This window comes from Rattus norvegicus, chromosome 8 (assembly GCF_021556685.1).
Source record: "Rattus norvegicus strain SHRSP/BbbUtx chromosome 8, alternate assembly SHRSP_T2T, whole genome shotgun sequence".
NCBI classification, from domain to species: Eukaryota; Metazoa; Chordata; class Mammalia; order Rodentia; family Muridae; genus Rattus; species Rattus norvegicus.
In genome coordinates, this window is record NC_141541.1 from 51,793,160 (window position 1) to 51,816,306 (window position 23,147).

Below are 23,147 nucleotides of genomic sequence, written 5' to 3' on the forward strand. Positions count from 1 at the left end.
AGTGGGTAGCTTCTCCTTTAGCCTTTCTTCCACTCTGGTGTGGATGTTAAGACCACAACAAAGAAGTCTGAGGCTCAGAAAGGCTTAAGGCATTGGCCCAGAATACCACTAGACAAACCATTGCAGGAGGAGGACCGGGATCTGTGACAGACTGATTCCCAACCCACTTCTGCTGTAGGTGCTGTCTAATTCTGAGGCAAGACTAGATGGCTTGCTCCTGAGGACCGGAACATCAGAGGAGGGGAGAAATCAGGAGATCAGGGCCAGATAGGCTAAGAAGGCTCCAGATGGGGTACTTAGCATCTCCTATAGCTCTTCCAAGTCAGCCCTTTCTCCTCATCTCCTGACCATGCCACCATCCGCTTAACATTCTGCTCAGTTCCCTCTGCTCTGACTCCAAATGTTTATCAACACATGCTGTAATGTAATCAGCTCCTGGGAAAATACACACCAGGTAACGGATGCTGACAAGAGTGTCAAACAGATGTCTCCTCCCTGCCCCTCCTTCCTCCCTCCTTTCCACCCCCACCAGGCCAGGCACACCCAGCAGGCTGGTGATATGCTTCTCACCAGGCCGCCTCCCAGGCCTGTCAGTGGAAGCTGGCAACATGGAGGGCAGGGCCTGACTCGGTGTGGTTCAGCAGTCTTCCAGGTGCTTTTCTGGGCTCTCAATGCTTCATCTCACCTGGCCCTCAAGGCCCCATTTTGCAGAAACTAAGGTCCATGGTGATGACCAAGCATGGTGAAGAGCAGTGGCAGTCACTCTCCACACCCCATCACTAGGCCACCTCCCTACTGCACACCAGTTTTGAAAGGAGCTGACCTTGTGGCCTCTTAATGGGTCTGAGAGACAGACCTCAGAGAACATGGCTAGCAGGTGTTTGAAGGCTTGAGATCTCTTCCTCATTTTAGCCAAAGCAAGTGTAGCATACAAGAGGGCTCTGAGGGAAAGAATGTCCCTTCTTTATCCATTCTTTTCTTTATCCTCTTCCCCTGAGCCAGAGCCTCCAGACTCACAGGAGAGCCTGGAGAGAAGTTGAAAAAGTATGCAGAGCAGGAGAGAGCCAAGAGAGGACGGACACACACACACACACACACACACACACACACACACGCCCTTCCACACACACACGCCCTTCCGGGGCCTCTGGGATCAGCTGTGTGAGGCTGGGCATCCTAAAGGAAATCGGTATTTGCTTTTTCCCTCCAACACATTCAATTGCTCCTTTCATCTGACAGGGATTGTAAATGAGACTTTATGGGATTTCTAATGATGGCGGCTTCCCTTTATCAGCCTCCAATTCCCACTTCTCCCGCTGGCCCGGCTGACTCGGGGAAATGTTTTGACCAGGAATCAAGACTCCAGCAGGCGCTGCCCATGGCCACTGCTTTCCATAATGAGGAATGGAAGTCATCAAACCAGCATCCAAGGACCATGGGAAGCTCACTCCCAAGAAGTTCACCATCTGACTGCTGCTGGCTGCCTCCCCAGATGAGGAACTTCCCCTCCCTTGTTCTGGTTCATCAGCTATAACTGTAGAGCAATGGTGCCTGTTGCTCCCACCTACCCCAAGCACCGCTGTGAGGCCACAGTGAGGATCTGGGCCTGGAGGCCTTGGGAATATAGAAAGCAGTCACCTAACCTGAGTTTGCAATGTCTATCGTTGCTGACAAGATTCTGTGTAGATGCAACAGGGAGAGGAATGATGGCTGCCAGGGCTGAGGGCGAGCTTGTTGGTGTAAATAGAATGTACCTGCCCACCTGTTCTGGGGAAGGGTGGAGTTCTCATCTTGCACCTGCCTCGAAAGGCAATAGGTGAGGCAATCCACATGTGTCTACGAGTATGTGTGCACACACTAACGTGTCTCCACATAATTGTAGATAATGTTATTGTATTAAAACACAATACAAAACACCTACGTGCCAGGCATTGATGTGGATGTTCCTTTTAAACTCTGTGATGTATCTTTAAGGGCATGAGAAGACCCACAGGCCAACATATTACACAAGCATCTACTGAGGCTATATAATGGTGTTTTCCACATAGGTAAGTCTGTGTTGGAAGAGGAATGTCAAAGACGAATCTAATGTAATTTAGAGTCTATTCATCCCGCCCAAAGTCCCAGGGAGGGCCTCTGTGTGCTTGCCTGAGTGTCAGTGCACATGTGAGCATAAACGCCATGCAGACTAAATGTACATGCCCATGTGTGTGTGCACTAATGCACACGTATGTGGGCGAACAGCCGCTTGCCCCACTCCTGGGCTGATTAGTATAATTGTTCCTTGTCTATCAGCTGCCTGGTCTGAGTGAGTGCCGGGCAGACTCTGAGCACGATTGCTGTGAGCCACCCAGCCCACACAGACACAATGAGGTGACAGCGGTGTGTGGGAGGAGGGGTAGAACTCAGCATTTTGGAGTCATCAGCTGTGAAGGTGGCAGGACCCCTGCCCGGAGAAGGCATGGATTGACGTACCACATTAGGAGCTACAGCAGTTTGCAGCAGGTGGGTAAGGCTCAGAAGCCTTCAGAACAAGACAGGCAGAGCCAGCACTGCCATGTTCAAAGGACCTGGAGATGACAGGACAAAGCAATGTCTGAGCAGTCGTGGGGTGAGGGGCTGCTGAGTGGACAGGCCTTACCGCAGCTCCTGGCTGCCCTGAGAAACTCACTCTAGACTTTAGGAGGCAGCATGCAAAGTCCCCCCACCCCTTTCCAGTGAGGCATGCATCTCCTCAGCCCCTCCCTCATGCACCCCTCTTGCTCAGCTCCAGGAACCCTGAACTCTCAAGCCCTAACCCCACATACACACCCCACCCCTGCCAGGCACCCAGACTGCAGGTTTCTGCCTTTCCTCAGCCCTCTTTGGCTCCCAGATTCACATGCCTGACTGGACCATCCTCAACCTCAGAGGGTTTGGCACACTTTGTAAGATGCTTCCGAGCCTTTCCTAATCTCCTGGACTAGCAACACATCCCTACACCTATGACACTCCCACGGATTCCAAATTTCCCTAGATTCCCACTTCCTTACCGATCCCCATCTACCCTATTAGACTTTGCTCCAGGAAGGAAAGGAGCGTAGCACTGGGCTGTAACCCTTTCTTTTCTGGATTCTAGGAATTAAACTTCACGCACTAGGCAGGTCTCTACTGCTGAGCTGCCTCCTTGGTTGCCATGAATATAAACTTTCCACACATAGACTGGTGTGGGGTGAATCCAGACAAGCTTTTCAGCTGTGGGGTCTTAAAGCCATGGGGAACTACCCCTCCCCCGCCCCCTTTCCCTTCTCCCGAATCCACCGCCACCCAAGCAGTGACCACCATCCCCCCACAAGTAGGAAGAAACCGAGTTTGCAGCACACTTAACAGAGATCCTCAGAGTCATCCTCACCATCCCAGAGTAAGGATACTGAGTAGCCATTAAGAGTTTGTCCATGGCCTTCCTAGTTTTAATAAAGGGAAGACTCGCATCCTGGGATCCCTTCAATCCTACAGGAACCAGGACAGTCTTCTTGCTGTCCCAGGCTTCACAGTTAATAAATGGCTGATCCAGGACCCTATCCCAGGACTCCATAGCTCACCCTGATCCCTTGGTTAGGCCACCTCCCAGGCAACAGAGCGACACATAATCTCTGTTTCTTTAAAACTCAAGTACCTGCACGGCACTGTCTACCCTTTGGCAATCCCCCAAGCCACTTGCCACCTTTCTAAAGCACCTCTTCTCAGAGGCTCAAGGAGTACAGGGCATTGATATTAACCTAGATCAAATATAATTCCATGTTCATTTCTGCAGGAGAAAGCACTTTTCACAATACAGGAAAAAATTAAATTATTATTAAAGTAACGTCATAATGATATTAAAGTAAAAATTTAAATAAAATTTAAATAAAAAAATCTTCACCCACAAATTATTTTCATTTCTCCCCATTGCCTTCCTAATAGCTGCCTAGTTTTGAGGACTCTAAAATGGTGCATGAACCCTGCTTGGCTGTTCCTTTTTCACACCATAAAAATGTGATATGAATTTTCTTCTTGCCAGAGTCTCTAGGTGACTAACATTAGGTCAGATGACAGGGAGCCTGGACACAGGACAGCCACTCCACAAAGGGCTCCTTCTTTAACAGGACTGTCTTGCCACACAGACACCGTCCTTGCACAGATGTGTGGGCTCCCAGGCAGAGGGGCATAACTTTCTTCCCTCCTTCCTGGGAAAGGTTGTGGCCAACAAGTTTGAAAGGCCTAACTCTCGGGCTAGCATTAGCTCAGTATGTCCAGGACCAGTGTCCACAATGTGCCCTTCTCTGCTGGACAGGCACTGAGCTGAACACTCCTGTACACTTAAGACTTCTGTTGCTTAACTCCATAGGGCTCTCGAAAAGCCTGCCTTCCCCTAACTGAGAAAGGTCCATGCAGCTCCTCACGCAACCCTCATCTCAGCACCACTGCAGAGTTTAAGAACCCCCACCCTAGGCAGGCACGCCACTTCCAGTCACATGCAGAACCCCCTGGGATTTAGAGTGGTGAGTGGCAGGAATATTCAGAGGAGCTCTTGACCAGAAGCAAGGACAGGATTCGGTTTATTCCAGGCTTCTTTCTGGAGAACTGGATGATTCAAGATGGGGCAAGATGCAGCTCAGTTGTCCCAACGCTTGCCTAGCATGCATGAAGCCCTGGGTTCAATCCCCAGCAACAAAGAAGCCAGGCATGGTGGTTCACACCTATAGTCTCAGCATTTGTGGGGTAGAGGCAGGAGGAACAGAAGCTTAAAGTAACCCTTGGCTACAAAGTAAATTTGAGGCCAGTGTTGATGAGCTTGTCTCAAAAACAACAACAAAACAGAACCCTTGGACTTCAGTTCCGCCAGCCATTAAGGTCCCTGGAACATCTCTTGAGGCTTTGCTTCAGTTAAACCATCTTGGTTCGCTTTGGAACATACTTGATCACCAGCGCTGGGGTGGGGTGCCGTTGCGTTCATCTGGTTGGTCCCAAGAGCATCGGCAGTCTTGGCAATGGGGAAGCTCTGCAGTGATCTCTCTAGGAATAACAATAATTAAATGCTGCTAAGCACTGTGGGATACAGAAGTACCATAATAATCACCACAGCTACCATGGTGATGATAACAGTAATTAGAGACTGTGGTTTCCAGTTCCCCCCAGGAGCACAGCCTAGGGTGACGCTGGCCAGGTGAGGGAAGGGTGTACCTATAAGCAGGTGGGGCATCTCTGGGATTGGCCAGAGACTTGGACATGCTTTCTCCATAGGATCCCATCGTCTGGCCCTGATTGTGTATCTCATCTTCTTCCTCCACCATTTTCTTTTTTCTCTCCTCACATCTCAGCCTCAACTGACCTAACACTGAGGTCTGGGAACCCTGGAAGGGGTAACCTTTTATTCAGGGTAGCGCTTCCAATGTATCTTCTCCTGCCAACAGGTTTCAGGGTTTGGGGGATTTCATAAGGTTCTTCTCACATCAAAGTAAGCTTTATTAGCTAATTACTGAATGACACAGAGGGGCCTGGGAGATGGCCGGGAGGGGAAGTCATTATTGTGTTGACTTTGGGCCTTTTCCAAGCCCAACAGCTGCCTCTCTGAAAGGGCCTGTGGAAGCTGAGAGTGCCCCGGGGAGGATTTCCTAGGAGGGCTCTTTTCTTCTGGCTACTCTCAGGCATATCCGTAGCCACCTTTTCTACCGTAAGACAGGGCTAGATAAAGACTGGGCTAGATAAGAAAGTAAAGATCAGCTGACGGCTTTTGGAGTGGCCTGACACACTAAGGCACATCAGGTCCCAGAGTCAGAGAGGTGGGTAGGACCCACAAGTTCCCAGGCTAAAAAAGAAACTCCATGAGGAACATTTCTTATGAGCTGACTGCCGCCTCAGTGGGAAGAAGACCTGGAGTTATTTCCCGCACCCCTCAGCTAGAATCTCTTAATGGTCCTCGCCAGATTAAATTGGATCCGACTCTGCTTAAACAGAAGCCCCGGGTCCTGACTCCCCCCGAAAGACACACCCATCACGTGTACTCTTTCCCGTAGTGGTGCTGGGAGACTGCTAATCACACCTCCCTTCCACTCACCACAGCCTTCCGACTTGTGAAATCTGAAGCCGCCTTCCAACCTCCCTCTGCAGGTAACTCCAGCCCTCACCTCCCTGCAGTGACCCTATTACTCATCCTTCCTGTGCTCTGTCCCCAAAAAAAATCTCTTCACCTCTGCCCTCTTCACCTCCTTGGCCTGGCTCAGAATCCTGCGCCTCACCTCTTTCCCACCCTTGGCGTCACCTTGCCCCGCCCCCTTCCAGGGGCCTTTGATTTCCCACCCAAAAGAAGACACTAAACCCCTTGACCTGTCTGGCTAACTCTAAGCTTCTGATTATCTTGCTTACTCCTCGCACCTACTACTTACTACTCTCCCATCGCTCTTCCTTTGACCTCCACCTCCCGCTCCTACCCCACCCTTCGCTTGGATCTGGGTTTTGCTCCTACTTGGAGGTCAACACCATTCTCCCAAAGACACTATCCCCAAGAGCAGTCTGATCCCTGCCGGCACCTGCAGAATAACTCACTATTTAGATGATGGCCTTCCTCCACCCCGGCCCTCTCTCCCCTTCCTCTTCTTCAGCTAAATCCCCTCCTCTTCTTACTGGCTTCCATGACAACCCACCCTCTCTGCTCCCCTCCTCCTTCACTGACCAATCATCATCTTTCTGTCCTACCCACACGGTTGCCAGATTCATCTCCTGAAAGCCCAGCCCCCAATAAGCCCTTCTCTGTTCAGAAATTTTCAATGGCTCACTATTGCCAAGAAAAAAAATTTTTTTTAAACCAACCATCATGCAATTGTGAAACCATGTAGCACCTTTATGCAATCATAACATATAACTCGATAATCAGCCAGGGGTCTCAAACTTTCCCCAACAGCCACCTCTTCAAACTCCATTAAGAAAAATACTTTTCAGAAAGGCCAGTGTTTGCAGTGTATGAAAACAACATGCTCTCTAAACACAGCCCTTGTTAAATCGGGGATCTAGGACCCGAAGATGTTGTAGGGCTCTCCAAATATAATCTGCAAGCCAGTGGGCACGCTGGCCTCCTCCGTCTGTGGATGAGGAAAAATGAGACCCAGGAGGAGGAGCATGTGATGGGCAGAAGGGGACACAGGACGCCAGTGAGAAGACAGCACACTTCCATTAAGTGTTTAGTGGGTATGCGGTGGGCTTTAGGTACCAGGGATAAGAAAGAGAACCAAATAGTACTGCCCCGTCCTAGAGTAGATCAGGCATCGTAACTAGTCGGTGAGGCTGCGGGCATGGAAAGAGAGCTGTGGGGAGACAAGCTGGTCTACCAGGAGGAATTGACACAGTAAACTGAGGCCAAAAGAGAAGGTGGCTGACCAAAATGAATGGGAAAGAGTTGCACAGGAAATAAATTCTATGACCAGCAGCCCCAGGAACGTGCAGTGTCTCACACTCAGAATCCTGGGGCGGAGGGGTGTAAGGCTTCCGAACCCAGCTAGATCCAATAGGCATTGCAGAGGCCTTGACGATGGCCTCAGCCTGGCAGGCCAGGGAAGGGTTCTCATGCATAGGACCTATCCTTTGTACTAAAAGGCTACTTGCCTTAAATGCCATGCGGTGTCCTGATTTGGATCCTAGAAGAGAAAAACAAACACTAGTGAGAAACATAGGAAAATCCAAATAAATTCTGTAGTTCATGAAGTAGTGATGTAGTGATGCTAACTTCTTAGTTTTGCTACGTGGATCACATATACTTTCCCATTAACATCTGGGAAAGTAAATGAAGGGCAAATGAAATCTGCACTATCATTTTTTTTTTATTTTAAGGGTTTTTTTTTTTAAATCACACTTATGTGTGTGCACATGTGTCTGTGCATGCAGAAAAGCAGAAAAGTATATCAGATCTCTTAGAGTTGGAGTTAGAGGTGGTTGGGAACCACCTGATCCAAGCTCTGGGAATCGAACTCAGGTCCTCTGGAAAAGCAACAAATACTCTTAACCACAGAGCCATTTCTTTAGCCTTCTTTATACCTCTTTTGTAAATCCAAGCCTATCTCAAAATAAAATATACTTTGAACACACAAAATGGGAATGCTATCATGCTTTGTATGTAGTGTATTCCCCTCTGGCAGGGAAGAACGAAAGTGTGTGTAGAAACACAGGCGACGTGATCTATGGTGACCAATGTGAACACAGCTTTCTCTGTGTACCAGGCATTGTTCCAAGTGTGTCCCAAGTCTAATCCTCACAATCCTAGGACAGGCAAGCTGTCTACTCCCGTTTTACAGATAAAGAAGCGGAGGACAGGGAATTAAAGTTAAGCTGACAGTTTATTGCAGCCCTGAAGGATGAATTAGATTTGAACCAAGGGAAAGAGAATTATGGGTGAATGGGACCGGCGTGTGCAAGTGTGCAGACTGAGCTTGTCTAAAGACACATAGTGACGAGGATGTTCTTGTGTAAAGACAATTTCTGAAAAGAGCAGGCATTTAAGACTTTGAGTCCAAGCTGTATAGATGGTTCAGCGGTTATTGTTCTCCCAGAAGACCTGAGTGCGGTTCCCAGCACCCACTCGTGTCTAAGAGCTCTGATGTCTCTGGCCACTTTGAGCACTGCTCTCCCATGCACATACACACAGTTAAAAATGACAAAATAAGTATTTTTTTAAAAATAATTTTTTTAGATTTATTTATTTATTTTGTATATGAGTACACTGTAGCTGTCTTCAGACACACCAGAAGAGGGCATTGGATTTCATTACAGATGGTTGTGAACCACCATGTGGTTGCTGGGATTTGAACTCAGGACCTCTGGAAGAGCAGTCGGTGCTCTTAACCACTGAGCCACCTCTCCAGCCCCCAAAATAAGTATTTTTAAAAGAAATTAGAATCCAGAGCTGGCCACGATGATACACAGCTATAAGGGGTATACACTCAGGAGGTGGAGGCAGGAGAGTAACTGTCAACGTTAGTTCAGGGCTAGCCAAGGCCACAAGGAGACCCTGTCTCAAAAAACAAAACAAAACAAAACAAAACAAAACAAAACAAAACAAAACCCACAATGTGGTGGGCCAGACCTTTAATCCCAGTACTCAGGAAGCAGAGGCAGGAGGATCTCTGTGAGTTAAAGGCTTCCTGGTCTACATAGCGGGTTCAAGGACAGGACTACATAAAGACACTTTATCTCCAACACAAAGCAAACAAACTAACAAGAATGGAATCTTTCCGGATTGGAGAGTAAAAGAAATCAAACAAAAACCAACCAACAAAAACCAACACCTCTTAAGTGCGGCATAGTGGCCCAGACCTTTATACTGTGAGTTTAAGGTGAGCTTGGTCTACATAGTGAGTCCCAGGAGAGTCAAGGCATCAGGGGTACATAGAGAGACCCTGTTGAGAGAGGGGAGGAGGGGGAAGGAAGAAGGAGGGAGGGAAGGAGGGGGGAGGGAGGGAAGGAGGGGGGAGGGAGGGGAGGAGGGGGGAGGGAGGGGAGGAGGGGGGAGGGAGGGGAGGAGGGAGGGAAGGGGAGGAAGGGGAGGGAGGGAAGGAGGGAGGGAGAGAGAGAGAGAGAGAGAGAGAGAGAGAGAGAGAGAGAGAGCTAGAGAGAGAGAGATTGATTTGAATCCAGGCATCCAAACATCAAAGTCCCATGTGTCTGAACCATACATTTTCCTCTTTGTCCTCTGTGTGAGGACCACATGGAAATCCTGAGCACAGGGTCAAGGCAGACAAAAGCACAAGTGAGGTAGTGTCATCATGCACAGGGCATAGACGCAGCAGAGCCATCAGGGTTTCTTTTTGTGTTTGTTTGGTTGGTTTGGGTTTTTCTGTTTGGTTGGTTGGTTGGTTGGTTGGTTGGTTGGTCATTCTTTTTGAGACAGGGCTTTACTCTGTAGCCCTGAATGTCCTAGAACTCTTTCAGTAGACCAGGCTGGCTCAAATTCAGAGATCAGCTCCTGAGTGCTGGGACTAAGGGTCTGCACAACTGCCCAGCAGTACCATCAGGTTTGCTCTCAAGCTGGAACGTGACAGTTGAGCTAGGAAAAAGCAAAAAATGACACTGGGGTCCCTAGTTTAAGAACTGGGACCACAGGATGTTGTCCATGGTGGTACACACCTGTAATCCCAGCACTCAGGAGGCGCAGGCAGGTGTTTTTGAGGCCAGTCTGCCCTATAGAGTGACTTCCAGGACAGCCAGGGCTACACAGAGAGATCATGGGGTGGGAGTGGGGGGGAGGGGAACCACAGCCTGTGCTGTCCTGATGCCTGGTCCTATTTTCCTCCCCATCAGCAAAGGAAATCTTTGTGATCTTTTGCAATCCTGTCCTTCTCTCACATTCCCTCTCACTGGGAAACCAAACCCAAGCACTTGCCTTTCCCAGAACAGCAGAACCCTTCCTTCCCTACATTCTGGTCTAAATAATATCATCTCCCTGGAATTCTCTCTTCTGCCTCTCTGGGTTTAAATCTGGTCGGTCCTCAAGGACAGCGGCCAACTGTTTGTTGCCTCTTCAAGCTGCCTTCCTGCATGTTTATAGTCGACAGCAGTATAGCCTCAGCCACTTGCCTGCATATTCTGCACCCTCAGGCAGCCATGTCCCTCCTGAAGAGACATGCCTTTTTCGGATGCCTTGTTTTTCAGTTTGTTTCCATACACTGTTTTTCTGTGTAACCCTGGTTGTCCCAGAACTCACTTAGTAGTACAGGGTGGCCTGGAACTTGGAGATCTTCCTGCCTCTGCCTCAAAGGTATAAGCTACCATCCCTGGCTTTTCAGGAATACTCAGCAAGTATCGGAGAAGGTAAGAGAGCACAATGTTAGGTCCTAAGACATGTTGGCCACAAGCACAAACAAAAACAAAAACTCATTTTGGCTCGGGCAAGCATAAAAGCACTTGGGAGGTTCCTGGCTGCCAGCCACCAACTTGCTGAATTTGACAGGGCATCCCCTGGATTAAGACCCTCCTGTGGTTACCTGGCATGAGTCTGATTTCAGGCTTGACCCTACCTCAAGCTCAGGCTGGGTTAGGACCAATTATTTATGAGCCTGTTCCCTAATATCTTAGCTGTTGTTCACTTTCATGGTTTTCCCTGCACTGACCCTTACCTTTAATCCAGTTTCTTGAGGCTCTGTCTGTGTCTGATAGACACCTCCAGTGAGCCCCTGCAGCTCTCTTACTACAGCAGAAGCCTTTCAGGTCCCTCCTGGCCCAGGCTAACCTAGATAGATGCATTTGTCGTGAATACGAAAACCCACACCACGGGTGCTGTGGTAGAGGATTCTTCAGAACTTCCGTTTCCCCTCCTCCCCTAGACCCAGCTCATGTGGGGGCAAGGGCCAACTCTGAGACCACACAACGCATTCCCAAGTCAGGCAGTAGTGTGGTAAAAAGTTTGTTCCGAGTTACATGTGTGAAAGGGATTCAGAGAGTGAGCGTTCCTGTGAGTGGAGTGACTTCTTTAGGAGGCTGAGCATGAGCCCAATAGTGGGAAACTGTCACTCTCCTCTATTGTCCTGCCCCTCCCACTCTCCGAAAAAGAAAATTTACGTTTTATCAGAATTTGGCCGCTCCCCTATGCCTCGGTGCCCTTGAGGCTGGGCAAAGGGCAAAGGGCAAAGTGGGTGTAGTCTGCTAAGCCTCTGGGAAGAGAGAGTTCAGTTCTCTTGACTAGGAAACCCTGTCTGTCTGCCTCTCATAGGCCAAGGATGGGGACAGAAGGTCCAGACTTTAGGCTGCTAAGGGCCCCTCGGGCTCAGTCACCTTGGCAAGAAGCCACCCGGATGTGGTGGGTGGCGAACAGGATGGGGCGGAGAGTCCTGGCCGTTCTAGGACACCGACTGGATGGGCCACTTTCGCGGGAATCCCGCAAACCACTCAGAGACTAGGTGTAAGCAATGGGAACCGACTTGGTTTGTCGCTCTTCGGGGAAAGCAGAAGGCTTCAGTTTCGGGACAAGGACCTCCTGAAGGCAATGAAGATTATAAAAGAAGTCCCACTAGAAACCTGACTGCCCTGATCTCACCCACTAATGTCATGCCTCCGCTCTTCACAGCTTTCGCGGTTGGTCCTCGGCAAAGCTGCTTCCGTCTGGTGTCCAGATCTTGGGGAGCAGAAGCTTTGGCAGCTGAGTTCTAGTCTGTGCTCTGCTTCTTTCTGCCTAGGCCCACTCTCCACGCCCTCCTCTGGGCCTTTGTTTCCTCATCTGCGAAATGGTCCCAGGGTTGGACCAGAGAGTTGGAAAAGCCCTCGGAGCTCGGACAATGCCACTTTCAGCGTTCACACGGATCCCCAAGGCAGGCCCCCTCCTCATCATAACTCCACCCCTACCGAGCAGTTTCTCCCCCTTGCCGGCCGCTAGGGGTCACTGCCTCCCTTTGTCAGCGACCGCGGAGGGCAACCCGCCCTCCGGCCCTTTCCACGACCGAAAGACGTCCCAAGGGGCATCTCGCTAGCGAGGGTCCCTGAGCGGAACCCCACGGCCACGCTCGCAGCCACAGCTGCTTAGGACTGGGAGGTGCGGCCGGGCGGGCGGAGGCCGGGCCAGGGTTGGGCCGGGCGCGTGGGAGCCAGGAGGGGGTTAATGCTAACCCCTCCCCCCGGGCTGACATCACGGGAGAGCGGGTGAGAGGCTGGATCGGCGAGTGAGAGAAAGAGAGGGAGAGGAGCGAGCGCGGCTCGCCTCGTCGCCGGGGCAGCTCCACATTGTTGCGGATCGCCCGCACCCAGCGCGGTGGCGGCGGTGGGGACCCGTGGCGCACCCAGCTCGCTCCCCTCGCTCCTCGGAGACCGTGCAGCCCAGAGCCCCGCGGGCAGCTGGCCGCTGTAGCCGCACACCACCGCCTGGGCCCCGAGCCCTCCTCACCGCCCGGCCACCCTCGGAGAACAACCGGCCATGGACGCCTGCAAGTTGGAGCCGAGCGGGAGGGTGTGAGCGCGCCCCAGGGCCGGGAGCCTGCGCCGCGTTAGCCCGGTAGCCGGGCGAGCCGGGGGTGGGTCCCTCTCCCCAGCCCCGCTTTGCGTGGAAGAAGAGGGCGGGGACCGGGGCGAGGAGGAGAGCGGAGGAGGCGAAGGGGGCATGACTCGTGCAACTTACTGCGGGCATCTGCCGAGGCTCTGAGCCGGCGGCAGCCGGGGCCCGGATTGCGGCCGCGCGGATCCCACCCAGCCCACCCCGCCCCGACCGACGGCTGCGGCTGACCTGGATCCTCCGAGTGCCCGCGGACCGCCAGCGATCCGCCCTCGTCTTCCAGGCTGGTTTCTGGAGCGCGAGGAGCGCCCTCCTGGCAGCCCCTTTTGCTGGACCCCCGCCCCCCGATGGCTCGGATGGGGCTTGCGGGCGCCGCTGGACGCTGGTGGGGACTCGCTCTCGGCTTGACCGCCTTCTTCCTCCCAGGTAAGGCGATTGCTTTTGCCTCCCTCCATAACCCCCTACCCAACCAGAACCTCCCTGGGACTTGGAGCTGGATGATGGGCAAGACTACGGGTTGTAAGGAGCGAACGGAGCCAGAAAAGTTGGGTCACGCTTGGATAAGGGGGGGTAGGAGGTGGCACCGTGGAGAAAGGGGTTGAGAAGCCCAACAGCCTGCCCTGCAGGGAAGCAATCGGATGCACGTCTCTATGTAGCAAGAAAGCACTTTCTCCGCTCAGTTCTTCACAAAAATAATAATATGTAATAGGGTTCTATTTATTTAATAACCAGTTCTCAGCTCGAGAAGCAGTTTGGAAACACTGCGTGTTACATAAATGCAAAATAATCACCGTAATCACGGGCTTGGGGTATGAGACAACAGCCCCAGGGGGAGGGCGTCAGTCTCCTAGCTGGTGGGCTTGGAGAGTGGCGGGGGTTTTGGGGGGAGGACTTCATTTCTTTTGGCGGCCTCTTGTCAGATGGTTTCGGGCTCATGGGGGCCCCCTCCTGCCCCACATCGCCCCACAGCGGGCGAACGGAGCCTGCTCCTGCGGCTCCGGCAGCTTCTTACTCACCTGCGGTTCCTTTTCTGGAGGGTGAGGTCGGGGCCGCATGGGGTTCGCAAACTCCCGGCCTTGCGCGGGGCTGGGCTCCGTACTGGAACTCCACTTCTAAAGCGGAGGGCTCTCCCAGGAGGAAGCTCCACTGGCTTCATGCCAACCAGGTGGCCGCATGACCCACTTTCCCGAGAGGCCCCGACGGTGTCCCGCGTGTCTTTCCTCGAGGTATGAGCTGCCGGCAGAAGAGGGGTTAACTCCGCTCCGGACCCTGAGGTGGCCCATATTGGCCTATTCTGACGGATGGGGTGGGGGCGGGCGGAGGCTAGGACGGCCCGGGCACATTGTGCTGGGGAATGAACTGGAAAAATGCGTTTAGGAGGCAAATCCTACCGAGTCCCCTCGCCTGGATTTAACCCCTTGTGTCCCTGGGGAAGCAACGAGGCTGCCAGCAGGACACACTGATTTGGGTCAAAGTGAGGAAAGTATCTCTCTAACCAACTGCCCCCTCCCCTGTAAAGCAACCTGAGACGAGCTCTGAGATAAGCTCCAAGGTAATTCGTTTGTTCGTCAACTCGGGGTGGCAAACTAGGGGGCTGGAATACAGACAGAGCCTCTGGGTTAAGAATATTGGGTTCCCAGCCACTGCGACTCTGTAGGCTTGCCGGGCTGCTTGTTAGGGAAGGGCAGGCCTGGCTGTCCAGGTGTAGCTTGGACTGACTTCTGGAAGACAAGAGCCTGGCCTCTCTCCTTCCCTTACTGCTTCCTCCTGCCAGCCATCTCGGCGCTGGGGCACTGCACCTCTCTATCAGTGGTGGATGTCCAGAAAGCAATTTGGGAAAGCTGGTACCTAGGCCAGTGTGGAGTGCTCCCCTCTTGGATGTCCCAAGAAGGGACATCACTTTCCACTTCACAGGGGCATGTTGAACCCGGCACTGGTGTGGTCTGGCTGAGAGTGAGAGCCACTGTTCATCTACTTTCTTGCTGATAGTGTTAAGTGCAGTGCACGCCGAAACTCAGCCTTTGAATTAATTTACGTGGTCAGCATAGGCTGAACTTCAGAAAGCCTTTTAAATCCCTAACTCTTCCTGGAGCCCAGAGTAAGCCACTTGCCCATAGCCCTAAAGAGTCCTAGCACACTAGGGGTTAACCTAATCCGGGGATGGACAAAAGGCCAGAGGGTTTGAAGAAGGATAAGCTCACATTCTATCTGGTGCTCAGTCCCCCAGTTTTGGGTTGGAGCAAGTTAATTCCATTGGGGTGGGGGTGGGGGTAGAGGCCCATTGTGCTCCACCCACACAAGAGGTGACACTCACCTGGCTCAAAGCAGATACTCCCCACCAAAAATCCAACCAAGAGAGGTTAGGATGCCCAGAATGGAATCATAGCTAAGAGATATTTAACAAGTGCTCTGTGCTGACCATGACCCATGGATGGGTGCAGCTGAGGCAGCCAAAGTTCCTGGACTTGCGGAGATCTTAGACAGAACCTGCTTCTGCATACCTGCTGCCTCCTCTGCTTGCTTTCTGAGGTCCACAGTGACCAGAAGCAGGGGGCTATGGCTACACTCAGTCTGGTCCTCGGACTGAGAAAGCTAGGAGGTCCCCATTGGCAATCCATCCCCTCTGTGTTCCCTCCTGCCCCCTTCCTCAGCTTCTTCCTGCTCCTGCCTTTCTCTGGGGTTTTGCCCGTCTGTCTGCTGCTCTCTCTTGTGTTCCCAGGGCTGTGACAGGGGAGCCTTGGGGAAGTGGGGAGACAAGAGTCCCCAGTATGTGTGATGGCTCCTGACTTTATAACACTGCCAACCTGGCTCTCGAAGTACATTTCTATATGACAGACAGTACAGGCAGGGTAGGAAGGGCCAGGGGCTTCGTCTTTGTTTCCTGGGATGACAGAGGCTCCTTCCGGGGTGCTCACTTAGAGGAGAGGGTCAGTGTTACCCACAGAGGGATGGAAGCCAGAAGAGGAAAGGGAGGAGAGGCTGTCTGGGAAGTAAGTGTCCCACCTTTGCCACACCTTGCTAATTGGCTTCCCCACACCTTTGGTCTAGAAAGAAACCCCACACCCTAGGTGTCGAGCTCACCATGCAAAGACCTGTCAGGCCACAGCATTCATTCCTTTTAAGCTGCCTGTGCACAGCACTGATTTCTGGTGCTTTCCTTTGAAGGCCCCAGAGCCAAGCTACATGGGTCTTTTCCTCTTCCCATTGGGCTTACTGGACCAGGCATTGTAGCAGAACCCATTCTTCTGGCCTGGGGCTTGCACTGTAAAAACAGAACCATCTCTAGGCCTAGTAGTCAGGAAGCCTTGCAGAGAGCATCTTCTGAGTCAGATCCAAGGGCTAACTGTCAAGGCCAGAAAGAAAGCCAGACACTACAGAGCTCGGGCTCAGCAGGCCTGGCTGAGCAGCCCAGAGGGTGGCTTCTGGACCTAGACTAGTATGCCTGTGGGATGTATAGTCAGTCGTTCCCTAATGCAAGCTGGGACCATTTGTAGGTTGCCAGTTCCTTCCTCGGCCACTTGGCTCTGCACAATGATTCCTCCTGGGAGATCGCCTGGGCCGCCTGGCCTGTGGATCCAGTTGTAGGCTGGCCAGCATGGCTGTGACCACAGCTGAGCCAGGGGGCCAGGATGGAGGGCCAGAGGGTCGGCTCCCATCGCTGCATCTATGATGCTGCCATTGTTTAGCAGCTGACTAATGTTCATTGTTCAACACAAATAGAAAACACCCAAGGGAGGTGTGACTATAGCTTTCAACTCCTCCGATTGTATCTTTCCTGGTTAACTTGGCAAATCGAACTCCTCCTAACTGAAGAAGGTGTATACGAAGTCACCTGTTGGGCTTTTTTTTTCCCTTTTCTTTCCTTTTTTTTTTTTTTTTTTTTTTCTTCAGCTTTGAACATTAGCCAGCACACCAGGTGAGAATGGGCAGTAGGCAGTTGTGGAACTTAGCCTCTAATACTTCTGACAGGCTCGCCTTTGGTCTGGCGTGGGTGGATTGCGCATGTGCACGGGGCTTTGTGTGATGCTGTTGGTCATCTCCGATTCACTGTTACAAGTACAGATCTGCAGGAACTAGAATTAGGGAGTGTATGTGCTCATATTTGCAGATTACCACGGACCTGGAACCGTGAGTACCAAATGCTTGCTCACACATAACTGATTCTTTACGGCATTCGGAGGGGTTGCACGGGCGGTTTTGAACCATGAGGACCCCTGTGATGATGTCAGTGACTTGAAGGTGATCTGGGGAGGAGACCCAGGATTTGCTTAAGAGCTAGCAAAACCAGCCCACTCCAGCAAAAGCTATCGGGTCCTAGTCCTTTGGGGCATAGGAAACCTTGATTCTGCTTCCTTCTTCTCTGTCCTTGGCTTTCCACTAAATCCTTGCTGGAAAGAACACAGACCTTGACAACACCTGGAAAGGGCTGTCTGTCTGTCTGTCTGTCGTCTCCTTGGCCAACACAGCAATGCTGGAGCCTGCTCCCTAGGCTCTCAAGATCCTGCATACCTGCTGCCTCCTTGGTAGGGGCCAAGGGACATAGGTTTTCAGTTCCTCCTCAGGCACCTTTCCTGCGTGGGCACTTAGGAAAAAGGAATTTTGGAAGTCAAGTTAGGCAGCACACTGTCCTTTTTAAAGAGCAGGAGCAAGAGCCCACAAGAAGCCTGCAGAGCCAAGTGTGTGGCCAGGTCAGCAGTATGAATGTACCTGACAGAATCCTAGGCGTGGGCAGCAGGAGGGTGCCACTTGTTAGAAAAGGAGGAGGCAGCGAGGGACCAGGAGTAGGGAAGCTGCAGTCTCAAGAGCTCAGACTCCTCGCCTAAACCCAGCAGGCACATATCCCCCCTGTGCTGCCAACAGCTCCATAGAGAGCAGGCCTGCAGAGCCAACAGCAGATGTGCTGCCTGGAGCAGGAGGTAACTTAAGATCCGAGTGGATCACCTTGCAAGAGGGAATGCCCTGAGCTGGAGATAACACCCCTGCATCCAGTTAACCCTCTAAACCCCGCGTACCTGGTGGAGCTGGACGAAGAGGAAAAGGAAAAAGCACGAAGCTGTCAGACATGTGAGAACGTCGAAGCTTCCCCAAGCAGAGGGGAACCCAGCAGAGCAGAAGAGACCCAAGGCAGACTTAATGATTTGTGATAGCAGAGAACAGGATCTTGAGGGCAGTGAATAGGTAATCTTCATCCTGGGAAGTGCAGAAAAGGAGGTTAGAGATTCTTATTCTTGGGGTAGATAGGGCATGGGAGCTGTGCCTTTCTCAGTCTCTAAATAGGTGGCAGAGAAGCAGGTCACTTAGGTGTCCTTCTCCTGTAACCAGCTGCTCACCTCATCTTGATGGCCCAGCCTAGTAAAACTGGCTAAGCTAGGTTAGAATCCCAGCTCTGCCGATGACTTGTTGAGAAACCTTAGCAGAGTTGTGGCACGAGCCTCAGCTTTCCTGTCTGTGAAATGGAACTCCGTTGACTGCGCTATCCCAGATTTCAAGAGGAGATGGAGAAAGATGACTGAACGGTTCTTAACTCAAGGCTAGCACGTGATAACATGAAGAGAATGAAGGGCCTGGGCTATTACCACATGTCTTTCCTCTGAATGGCCCTTCCCCTGTGTGTCTGCCCATTGGGTAGTACCCCTTATGTTCTTTTGAGAAAGCCACTTAGCTGCTCAGTGCCAGCTTCACTTCCTTTTTCTCCAACCTGGTACTGGGAGAGTAAGTCCCTGCCCCTATTTGGACATGATGCTACAGCCACCTGGGAGCTGCGGGCATGGTGGGAGGACTCGGGTGGCCTGACTAGCTAAAGATACCTGCCCAGGCCAGTCCTATGGAGGCCTGTGGAGTGCCGCACAGGCAGCAGGTGCTGGGCAGTCTTTGTTCTGCAGCTTGTTACTCAGGGCTCTCCAGGCACCCGCTTTGCTGCCTGGATGCAGCCCAGCTGGGGCGCCCGCCATTGCCCATCTGGAGTGCTTGCAGAGGCAGCAACCAGGGGCTGGCAGGGAGAGCCTGGGACTCTCTGCTCCTGCTTTTCTCAAATTTCTACCTACCTCTGAGAGGGGGTTGGGGGTGGCAGCAGCTTCTGTTGAGGTGGTAGAAGCCAGGTAAAGAGTCTTTCCTGGGGTGGCCCACTTCTCTTCCTGGTCTCCTGTTGCCAATTGAACACTTCCACTAAATTGTCATGAAAATAAAGGCAGATGGAACCCAAGGCCAGCACCACTCTCCACTCAGAATTTCAGCCAGATTCACATGAATTGTGTTAGGATTAATATCGTTCCCCTAAAGGGATTTTAGTTTGGTGACTTGTTGCCTATCCCATATGCCCAAAGTAGACCGGGACTTCTGAGAGTAAATCCTTTAGATCAGAAAGAACAAGCCAGGATGGGCACACACACAGAAGGGTTGAGCCAGGCCGTCATTGTGAACGTGATACAGACGTTGACTTTGTCAGCCCCCCACCAGATCCACCCTCCCTGTCTTGCAGCTCCTGGGGGAAGTAAGGGGTGAGTGAAAAATACAGAGTGCTACTGGAGGTGCCCACAGAGCCCAGGCTGGCACAGGAGCAGAAACAGTGGGGCAGTGACGGAGCAGGGGGGAGAATGCTCCCCTGGGAATGTGGGCTGAGACAAGGGCAGGGCCCTGAGGTGTGAGCGTGGAGCCCCAGGGCATGGGCAGGCCAGGACAGGGTGTGGGCTTGGCTCAGGCAGAGAGTGGGAGCCCAGAAAGCATCATGGGGGTGGATGGAGCACCCAAGAGGGGTTCGGAGATACAATTTGGCACCTTGAGTCAGTTCCCTCACCCAGGCAACCTCTGCCACCTTGAGTCTTCACAGACCCCAAATCATTCCCAGTTCATGAGGAGTCTCATTACCCAGCCACACACAATAAAACCCGCCTGACCACTCTGGCCCGAATCTCATTAGAGGACATTAGTTCCGCTGGCTCGTGGCTCCTTTGGGACCCAGCTGCAGGCGTGGTCCAAGAAGCAAAATGGGCCGTTGGCCATGGGCACCAGCCTGTCCCATTGAGACACTGAGGTCAGTCAATGGATTTAAATGGAGGCCATCCCTCCAGAGTTCTGGAATGCATGTACCTTAGTGCTGGAAACCAGTGGGACTCCCAGTTCTGTCCCCCGCCTCCAGGGGAGTAGACCCAGCTCTTTTCCAGGTTGTCCTCTGAAAGGAACTGACTGTAGGCTCCAGCCATCATTGCATGGAGGAAAACCCTTAGGGACAGGGATATATAAGGGGAGTTAGAACCAGGAATCCTCAGTGGCCTCGGCCTAAATCTTGGCCTGTCTTCCATCCAAAAAGCAGAGCATAGAGATTTAGAGACCCTGTGGCTGGAGCATTTTCCCCATCTCTTACTGGAGTTTCATCGTGGACTGAAAGAAAGAGCTAGCTGCTACCAAGAACCATCTAGTAGCCTTGGCAGGGCTTCATGTGGCATCTCCTCCCTAGAGTTGGGCACCATGACCATAGTAACTGGTAGGGACCCAGAGTCTGCCTTGGAGTTCTTACCCCCAAAGATGGGGTTGTCTCACAGCAGGCTTTAGCGCCTGTTCCAGCCTTTGTTCTGCCTGTAGCCTCTGCCGCTGTGCTGGACATCTTGCCCGAAACCCAGCATACCAGAACAGCAGCATGGCTCCATGGATGTCACAATGGAAAACAAACAACATGTTTCTTGGTGCCTCAGGCTTATGGGGAAAATGCAGGCCAGACTTAAATAACTAGGGCAAGGACACTCAGGCTCCCTGATCTGCCCTGCACCAGTAAGGGGGTCATGCAGGGGAGCCCACGCTTTGTCAGGTGAGCTTGTATGTCCGCCCAGTGTGAGTCAGTGGAGATAGGAGTTTAAACTGTTTGGGCAAACACAGCCAACTCTGTCCTGAGGACAGTGGGCTTCTGGGGCGTTCCTTGTGAGTCCCTTCAAGTCACTTCTGGTGTATAAATGACACTGGGATAGGGAGGTGGTTCCCTTCTCTGTCTCTGAGCTACACCTCAGGTGTTGCCCCCTCACAATCACCTTCTAAGATAAGAGTGTTAGAGAAGGTGCCTCAGAGCCAAGCCGGCCCTACAGACACTGCTGTGGACTCTGATGACAGTATCTCCTTGGTGAGGCTGCTTCTGTAGTTCCTGGGTTGCATCTGGCCCTGACTCCTGGCTCCAGTGTGCCCACACTCCCAGGATACACCTGAGAAGGACACTCACAAGCCCAGGAGCATACGATTAGCTGCTCACTCCCTACCACCTCTCACTGCCCTCGCCTGCACACTGCACACTCCTCAGTTTGCACCAAGTGTCTTTTCCACTCCAGTGCCTTCGCACATGCTGTTCCTGCACACTGTCCGCTATTTCCTTTGAATACTGATTCTAAACCCTAAATCTGAGCCAACAGCATCATGAAGCCTTCGTAGTCTGCCCTCTGGCTGAAGATAACTTCTCTCATCTGGAAGCCTTCCTGCACCTCATCGGTAGTTCTTTGAGCCTGGGATTTATCTTTTTTTTTTTCCCCAAGCCTGAGAGTGCCACTCCTGATAGGGCTTGGTTTTCCCATGGCCTAGCTCGGAGCCAGTCCCATACATGCTACATGGATGCATAGGTGCATGAAGAGTAACCATGGTGAAAGCAAACTTGCATTCAGAGATCTTGGGTGCCAGACTGTTGGCAGCGCCATTTAATAACTTAATGACCATCGCAGATCACGTGGAACGTTCGTGATAGATGTGGTTTGCCTGTTTTTACATATGGAAAGACGAGGCCCAGACAGGTTAGGTGACTTGCCTGTGGACACTTGGGCTGATGTTTAGCAGAGCCAGCAGTGTTCAGGTCTAGGAAGTCAGACCCAATGTTTCCACTTGGCTTCTCTTCAAGGGTGTTGTGGGCAAAGGATGGAGAAGCCTGTTTGCTAAGCCTGGAGTACCCACAAGGCAGTACATTAAGAGTGGTTCAACCCCAATGGATAGCACTGTACTGCTTACATCTGTGTCCATATGAGGGACCCCCACATAGCCTGGTTCTGTGGTTCTATGGCCTGGGAGCATCACATCTTCAAGAGTCTTGGCGCTATTCCTATAACGTCCTTTCACTACATTAGAAGTTTTAGAAGCACAGTTAATGCATTCCTGGACCATCCTGCCTCTGCTTGTGTCCCTACCCCTCCTGGGCCTCAGGAGTGTTCATTGGCTGTGCTGGAATGGAATAGATATGATGTTATCATTCTTCTACACATTACCCACGCCATTGTGGGGGCCTCCTGCCGTGCTCCATGCAGACACAAGAAGCAGGGCAGTGGCTTCTCTGAGAGAACTTGCCAAGAGCTACTCCCAGCAGGTATCAAGGTTCCTGGGTTGGGTACTGATCATGGGGTGGGGCCAGAGCTTATCCCAGACTTCTGGAAGGTTATGATCTCCTAGAGATCCCAAAAGATGGAAAGGGAGGGGCCTCTGCTGGGGAGGATTTAGGGTGTTCACCTGTGTAGGAAGCTTTGATCCCTTGGGATGAAAGGACCAGTGCTTCCTCTGCCCTGGGGAGCTGGAGTGCAGGCAGGGTGCTCCTGGGGCCTGGGATCCTCAGCCACAGCGGGGTGCATGCAGTAGAATGGAGAATGAGCCCAGGAGAGAGAATCTGAGGCACAGAAAAATCAGACCTTCCCCTGTATTATGGCTAGGGACTAACATGACCTCTGCACAGCATATGAACATATTCCCCTCTCAGGGTCACTCACCCATGACTCTACCGGTCACCCAGTGGACTCTGACCTCCCAGCTCCACTGGCTTAATTAGGAAGTTAGCTGGTCTGAAACAGAGTCATCTGATCAGCTTCGAAGCCAAAGAGAAATTCCTCCCAGACCCTCTGATTGTCCATGCTCCATTAGGTTGAATCACGATGTGGCCCGTGTGGCCCAGACACCAGCCGGAGCCATGCTCTGGATTCCCTAGACTGGGATCTGCTTGAAAGCCCCTAGAAGAAGCAAGCTTGGATCCTCCCCAAACCCAGGGACTGCCCAGTGATCACAAAGGGACCCCTCCTCCCCAGAGCTAGCTAGAGGTTTGCATCTATGGTGGCTGAATTCTGCAGCATCTCTGGGATCTCAGTTGGAGCACAGGCAGGGGCAGGCATTTCCCAAGTGTAAATAAGATACTGACAGAGGAGCCACACCATGCACGAGA

At 52.0% G+C, this 23,147-nt stretch overlaps 1 protein-coding gene and 1 long non-coding RNA gene across 2 annotated transcripts in view; one reads left to right on the forward strand and one right to left on the reverse strand.

Annotated features, from left to right (window-relative positions):
• Positions 1–4,549: 4,549 nt before the first annotated feature.
• On the reverse strand, positions 4,550–12,552 carry LOC148004093 (uncharacterized). The gene is made up of 3 exons (XR_015627237.1): positions 11,776–12,552; positions 7,618–7,649; positions 4,550–5,034 (listed from the first exon to the last, which is right to left on the reverse strand). It is a non-coding gene; the product is annotated as an uncharacterized LOC148004093 (long non-coding RNA).
• Positions 12,553–12,633: 81 nt separating this feature from the next.
• The window catches only part of Nectin1 (nectin cell adhesion molecule 1), a 63,060-nt gene continuing 52,546 nt past the window's right edge, over positions 12,634–23,147 (forward strand). Inside the window, 1 exon segment of the mRNA NM_001100476.1 lies at positions 12,634–13,408. Within this exon segment, the coding sequence (NP_001093946.1) occupies positions 13,330–13,408 (79 nt within the window). The 5' untranslated portion in view covers positions 12,634–13,329.